Source organism: Rhagoletis zephyria, unplaced genomic scaffold (assembly GCF_001687245.7).
Source record: "Rhagoletis zephyria isolate East Lansing unplaced genomic scaffold, Rhagoletis_zephyria_1.1 Rzeph_scaffold_00707, whole genome shotgun sequence".
NCBI lineage: Eukaryota > Metazoa > Arthropoda > Insecta > Diptera > Tephritidae > Rhagoletis > Rhagoletis zephyria.
Window position 1 is genome coordinate 160,889 of NW_016157791.1, and position 6,790 is coordinate 167,678.

General features: G+C 38.6%; 2 protein-coding genes across 4 annotated transcripts; one reads left to right on the top strand and one right to left on the bottom strand.

The window, feature by feature from the left end:
• The first annotated feature begins 1,622 nt into the window (after positions 1 to 1,622).
• Positions 1,623 to 2,863, top strand: LOC108361172 (uncharacterized). Its single transcript, XM_017613739.1, has 3 exons — positions 1,623 to 1,656; positions 1,723 to 1,911; positions 1,975 to 2,863. Exons 2-3 carry the CDS (start codon positions 1,771 to 1,773, stop codon positions 2,560 to 2,562), a joined length of 729 nt encoding a protein of 242 aa, XP_017469228.1. The 5' UTR covers positions 1,623 to 1,656; positions 1,723 to 1,770; the 3' UTR covers positions 2,563 to 2,863.
• Positions 2,864 to 2,952: 89 nt separating this feature from the next.
• Positions 2,953 to 4,550, bottom strand: LOC108361173 (putative nuclease HARBI1). Of its 3 annotated transcripts, XM_017613740.1 has the most exons (4): positions 4,116 to 4,550; positions 3,620 to 4,061; positions 3,414 to 3,508; positions 2,953 to 3,355 (listed from the first exon to the last, which is right to left on the bottom strand). In XM_017613740.1, exons 1-3 carry the CDS (start codon positions 4,232 to 4,234, stop codon positions 3,473 to 3,475), a joined length of 597 nt encoding a protein of 198 aa, XP_017469229.1. In that variant the 5' UTR covers positions 4,235 to 4,550; the 3' UTR covers positions 2,953 to 3,355; positions 3,414 to 3,472. The 3 variants fall into 3 exon arrangements, with proteins under 3 accessions (XP_017469229.1, XP_017469230.1, XP_017469231.1); XM_017613741.1 differs by having other exon boundaries at positions 3,414 to 4,061; positions 4,116 to 4,549; XM_017613742.1 differs by having other exon boundaries at positions 3,414 to 4,549.
• Positions 4,551 to 6,790: the final 2,240 nt, after the last annotated feature.

Here is a 6,790-nt window from a genome sequence, read left to right on the forward strand (position 1 = left end):
AGTAGTTAATTGAAACGATTTCTTAAAATCAGGAGTAGGTTAGTGTAACCTCGTCCGATGCAAGTATTTCCTTAAGGGTGGTGAAAGCTTTTTTCTGTTCATCAGTCAGATCAATTTGAATGTTTTTCGACTGTGACGCAGTAACTCGGCCATATCCACCCCTCATTATATTTGAAAGTGGCTTCGCTATCTTAGCGAAATCCTTTATAAAACAACGGTAGTATCCCGCTAGACCCAAAAATGATCTTAGCCCCCTCAGGGTAGTAGGCTCCTGAAAATTACGAATTGAGTCCACTTTATCCGGACATGTTTTTATTCCGCTCTGTGAAACCAGGAATCCCAAAAACTCAACTTCGGTTTTAAAAAATTTGGATTTCTCTGCTGACACCCTCATGTTGGCTTCGAACAGACTTCTTAAAATTACTTCTATATCCTTTAAATGTTGTTCTTCATTTTTTGAAAATATAATGCCATCATCCATATAGACGAAGCATTTCGTTCCTATGTGTTCTCTTAACACATCGTCTATTGCCCTTTGAAAAATGCTGGGGGCGTTCTTTAGACCGAAAGGCAACCTGCAGAATTCGTACTTTCCATTTTTTACAGAGAATGCGGTTTTCTCTCTATCCGGTTCTGACAGGTTGATCTGATGGAAACCCGATTTAAGATCAAGAGTAGTGAACAATTTACTCCCCCCTAGATTTGATAAGATCCCTGTAATATCGGGTATTTATCACTGATGGTTTTATCGTTCAGCTTTCGAAAATCTATAACCATTCGTTTCTTTTCTTGGCCATTCTCGTCAAGGCCTTTCTTTTTTACTACCCATATAGGGTTGTTGTATGGGGACCTTGATGGTCGTATGATGCCGTTCGCCAACAGCTCTTGAATTTCCTTATTTACAAAATCGGAAACACCTAATGGGTATGGGTAAAATCTTGAGTATACCGGGTCCTCATCAGTGGTCCTAATCGTTGCTACTACGTTTGTATTGTACGGTAGTGCCTCGTTTGGGTCTGCAAATACCCCATTTATATTTCCTATCATTTTGGAGAAGGCCTCCTCTAAATTTTGTGGGACCTGCTTGGCCTGCAATTGCAAGTGACTAACATCCTCGCTGGATACAAATAAAATAATTTCCTTGCCAAAATCGTGTGTTATCGTATTTGTTTTTAGATCAATGGCTGCATGGACCTTGTTTAACAGGTCCAGGCCAATAACACCGTCAAATGAAGACAGATTGGGTAGCAGAAAAAATTCTGCTACCACCCCAAACATTCTAACTTTACATTTGTGTTTAATGGGAGTCACCCCATGAATTGACTTTACCAAAAATGAATTTTCCACCTTTTTTATTCCCTTTAGTCCTGGGAGGGGCTTGATATAGCTTCTGGATGCCCCGGTGTCGACAAGGAACTTATGCCCCTATTACGGTTTACAACTCAACTCCATTTCAGTTGAAAACTTACAATTTGGTATTATCGATAACAACTCAACCTGTCAAAAAATTTTAGGTTGTATTTATATCGTCTTACAACTTTTTTGTGGTATTACCGTTTACCACCCTGTGCTAGTTCGGTTGACAAAAGTATCGAAAATCGACAACTCATTACTAGCAGTTGTTTTGAAAAATTTTTAAGCGAAAATGGAAAGCGGGTAATTAAATTTTTTTAATTTGTCTTAAACCAATATCTTAATCAGGAATTTCTTACAAATTTGTAGAAAAAATAAACTTACAACGAAACAACAGTTTGAAAACTAGTTGAGCTGATGGAGAAGCATCCCGAAACTGGACGAGGCAAGCCGCAATTTGGAAGCAGCAAAAGTAAAAGCAAGGGATTGTGGGAGCAATTTGCCATAGAGCTAAACAGTTTAGCACCACCAACAAGAACTGCGCACGAGTGGGGACGAGTAAGTAGTAATCATGGAATTAGACCAATACAATGAAAGCGCAATAATTTTCTTCTCCTGTAGGTTTGGATACACTATAAGGCAAATTTAAAAAGGAAGCTTGCCAACAATCGCAGCAATATTCTTGCAACTGGTGGTGGTCCGTCGCAAGAGGTTTCTTTAAATCCACTAGAAGAAAGTGTTGCGGAACTTATTCAGATAAGGGAACAAGTTGCAGTCAGTGGCCGGGCGTTCGGGGTAGAGAATATACCACCGGTGATGGATGGCGAAGAAATAGAAGACGGCTTAGTTGCAGCTTCGTCAATGGTTGATTTGCCCCAGGTAGCAAACATTGAAGATCGGCCCTCTTCGTCAGCATCGCGTGTACAAAATCGCCGCAGAAGCTGCAATTTAGAAACTGAGCGTCTAGAGCTCCTAAAAATGCAGGCAGAAACGCAAAAAGAGGTACTAAAAAAAATTGATAGAATTGAAAAGACGGCGTACAAAAATTACGACATTAATAAAAAATTGCTGCACATAAAGCAACAAAAATATAAATTGTTTGAAAGGCAGGCTAGGGAAGCCCATGAACTACATTTGTTGAAGGTAGAGGTTGAGCAATTAAAAATAGCTAAATTAAGAGGCTATTTGCAAGACAAGAACAGCTCGTGAATGGAGAACTGATGTTTATTTGACAAACATTGAAAGGGCTTTAATTTAATAATTTGAAATATTTTTAAATTTAATTTTACAACATGAAGTAATATTTTTTTTTTTATTAATTATAGGTTTTGCAATCCCTAATTTTAAGACCACATGAAGTGATATTTTTTTTTAAATTAACTATTTTGAAAAACCTAATTTTAAGAGCACATGAAGTGATACTTTTTTAAATTAACTATTTTGAAAAACCTAATTTTAAGAGCACATGAAGTGATACTATTTAAATTAACTATTTTGAAAAACCTAATTTTAAGAGCACATGAAGTGATATTTAATGAATATTAAATATAAGTTATTTAACCATTGAAAATAAAAGAAGACTGAATGAAGTACAAATAATTAAATGTGAGTTAGAGTTTTTATTTCTATTAAATGGATACCAAAATATTATTGCGAATTCTTCTGGCGGCATCCTCGTCTTCTGTTTCAATGTTCAGGTTTTCATTGCTTATTTCCGTACTTGAAGCGGTTGCAATTTCTTCAGAAAGTTCCACGCGAAAGTGTTGACAAATATTATGCAAAGCGCAGCAAGCGTTCACAATTTGTGTAGATTTTGCTGGTGAATAATGTAAGCCACGCACAGATAAAAGACAACGAAATCGGCTTTTCAATATTCCAATCGTCCGTTCTACAATATTTCGAGCCTTAGAGTGTATTGTATTGTAGCGAGCTTGTGGTGAACCAGCTTCTGCCATGCGGAAAGGAGTCATTAAAAAAGTTTGTAGAGGGTAACCAGCGTCGCCTTTAAGGAATATTTTAAACAATATATTTTTGTATTAAATACTAATGACCAGTCTTACCTAAAATCCAGGAATTACTCTGTATGTTTCTCTGCAGATGCTCTTTCAAATCGCTTACGTTAAAAACAAAGGAATCGTGATTTGCACCCGCGTGCCTAGCATCCACATACCGGATAGCCATTTTGTAATCGCAAAGTTTGAAATCGAAATAGATGTCATGACCATTTTCTTTTAAAGTATTATTTGCTTTTTACATTTTCACTTACAATCATGACGTTTAAACTGTAGTAGCCTTTCCTGTTTAGATAAAGATGTTGCATTTCTTTTTTTGGTGAAATGATGCGAACGTGAGTCCCATCGATACAACCCACTACTCCGGGGAATCCGCTTTTTGAATAGAATGCAATTTTTGACGCGTTTTGCTCCTCTTCAGTCATTTGGGTTGTAATCCATTTTCCACAAATATGCTGCTCAATTATATTTAAAACCTCCTTAATAACTACAGATATTGTAGGTTGCGCCAGTCCAACATTAAAATCATTTCCACTGCACTTTTGATAACTGCCGTCAGCAAGGAACCTGAGAGTTGCACATAATTTCAATATGGGAGGTACAGCCGTTCCTCGCACACGTTTCTGGAAATGTTCATCCATCTCGTTTAGCAAAAAGACAAATGCTTCCTTATTTAAACGAAAGTAGCTTATGAATCTGCAAAAAAACATTATTAAAATGCCATTCAATTGTCGCTACAATTTTTCTTACTTGGTGCTTGGAAGTTCCAAAGGATTCGAGTGATCACGAAGCCTTTTCCGTATGCGCAGCACATCAGTTTTGGGACCAACATTTTCATCGTTGTAAAATAAATCAACGCTTATGTCCATTTTACTTTTTATTTGAAAAAAAAAACACTCTCTCGTAAACCTTAAATAAGGTATATTGTTTTAATTTTTCGCCACAAAAGCATCAGCTGTTTAATTATCGTCAAATCGTCACTTTTTTAGGTTGGCAACATCAATACAACTTCAACTGAAGTGAGTTGTAATTCGTAATGCCAAAAAAGAGTTAAGTTGTTTTAAAGTTGAGTTGTTTCAATTTCAATTCAACTGAGTTGACTTGTAAACCGTAATAGGAACTTTAATCTCTTTCCCTCCTATTGTCCTTGAAATCCAAGGAAGGAGGGATTTTGCCCTAAAAAATTAACCTCATCTGTTTCAATGTTGTCGGCCACCTGCTCCGCCTCCTTGTTNATCCAAGGAAGGAGGGATTTTGCCCTAAAAAATTAACCTCATCTGTTTCAATGTTGTCGGCCACCTGCTCTGCCTCATTGTTGTATGAGGATTCGTTTTGCGAGTCCTGATCTTCTGTAAGATGGTTAACGCGCTGCATTTTAGCTCCGGTGTACCGTCCTGAGTTCGCTGCCCGCTTTTGCAAGTTCCCCTGTGGCCTACCGTAATGGTCCTGGCTTGGGTTATTGGTCGGGTTTTTAAATTTGGATATGGAAGGATCTACTTCCATAGGCTCCACGCGCCTTTGACTCGAATTATTACTATTTGCAAATGGTCTCTGGGTGTTTCCGTAGTTCTGTGGGCGACTAACTTGTTTTCCTTGTTTACCTACTGAATAATGTGGATTCTTGTGGCCCACACCGTGCTCAAGGTTAGGTGACTTCTGGTTAACAGGGTTCTGAGTCCCGATTGGTTTTTCCTGATATCTATTTGCGAAATTCATCCCAAAGGCATACCGCTCATTATAGGCATCAACCTCCTGTGCCAAAGCCAAGGCCGACGGAAGGTCTGATGGTCTGGATGCGAACAGGATATCGCATAAGGGTTTTCTTAACCCTGAAATAAACACCCTGAGCGCATCCGCTCTATATTTCTCATTAATGGTGTCTGCTACACCGCTCTCGTAGGACATTATCGTCTTATTTGCCAATAAGGTTAGCTTCTTTTCCACTTCGTCGTAGAATTCTAAGCATGCCATCGAGCCCTGTCTTAATGTGGACAGTTCCTGCTCTATCAAATATATCGGACGNCAGTTCATGCTCTATCAAATATATCGGACGTTTGTCCGCGTAGGTGAAATCAAGTCGGGAGATTATGGCATTAAAGTTGAGCACCGTGTTGAAAGAGGAAAGTACCGCATCAGCAGCACCTCGCACCTTATTTCTGATAATAGTTACCGCTTGGTAGTGGCGTTCGCTGCCATCGTATCTTTTAAATAATTCATACGCGTTATTCGCGGCCTCACGCCAAGACACATAAAGTACCTTGGTGACCGAAAAATTCGGGAAGGGATTTTATCGCGTCGAGTGTAATGTCACATGTTGTCAAAGGGTTAATTGTTACCCTACTATATTTCTCTACCTTAGGCTTATTTATTGCTACCTGGTTTTGTAAAGCGAGTATCTTTCTGTCAAAATCTAATTTCTGTACCTCCAAGGCTCTCCTAACTTCTGCTTTAACTATTTCGTTAACCTGATCTACGTTCATGGTGGCTGTGCTCTCTGCTGCTAATCTTAAATTCTTAAAAATATTCTCTAACCCTTCACTCATTTAACTTTCGCAAACGAAACCTCAATTCTACCTTATGCGTTTTTTAATTTTATTTTTATTCAATTTCACACTACTCTTAGAAAAAAATACCTTTAAGCACTTCACTCACCTCTTCATTCTTAATTGATAAATTCTTGATTCGTCCCGGGAATTAATGAATTGATCCTTCGTTGCCTTCAAATGTTTACGTTCTCTTAAGTTGATGCTTGTTGATTTGTCCTTGGAAATTTATCCCTTGTTGTATTTGGGTGTATTCTCTTAAGTTGATGCTTGTTGATTGTTGATTTGTATTTGTCTTCGGAAATGTATCCTTTTTTGTATTCACTGATGCTTACCGCGAGGCCCCACGTTGGGCGCCAGTAAACCGTTTATTCGTTTTATTATTTGTTTTTATTATTATTTATTATTTACTTATTTGTTACAACGCTGCCGTTGGGTCAGCTATGAGTCTAAATTAGAACTGACTCCCTACTTAACTTTTAGCTAACACCTAACCTACAGCACAGCGCGATGCTGCTGCCGCGCTGCCGGCGAATAGTGGCTGTGACAGAATTGTAACTCCGGCGTTGCTCATATGTTGTAATTTCTTGTTTGTGCTGACGCTGTTAAATAAGATGACGATTGACTGCGGTGTTCCGAGAATAGTGGCGCTAGTGATGTTGACATCACGCCGATGATGGTGCAGTGACTTCTAGCAATAGCAATAGCTATTGCTTTGCTGATACAGCGACCCGTGCTAGCAACCGTGTGAACATTGATCTGGTCATATTTCTGCTGATTAGGCTGTTGGGCAATATGACGAACGGTTGCAATGTGGCTGAAGTGTGAATAACCCAAGCGAAGGTTGGGAAAAGCAACTATGGGAATTAATTTATGATAACT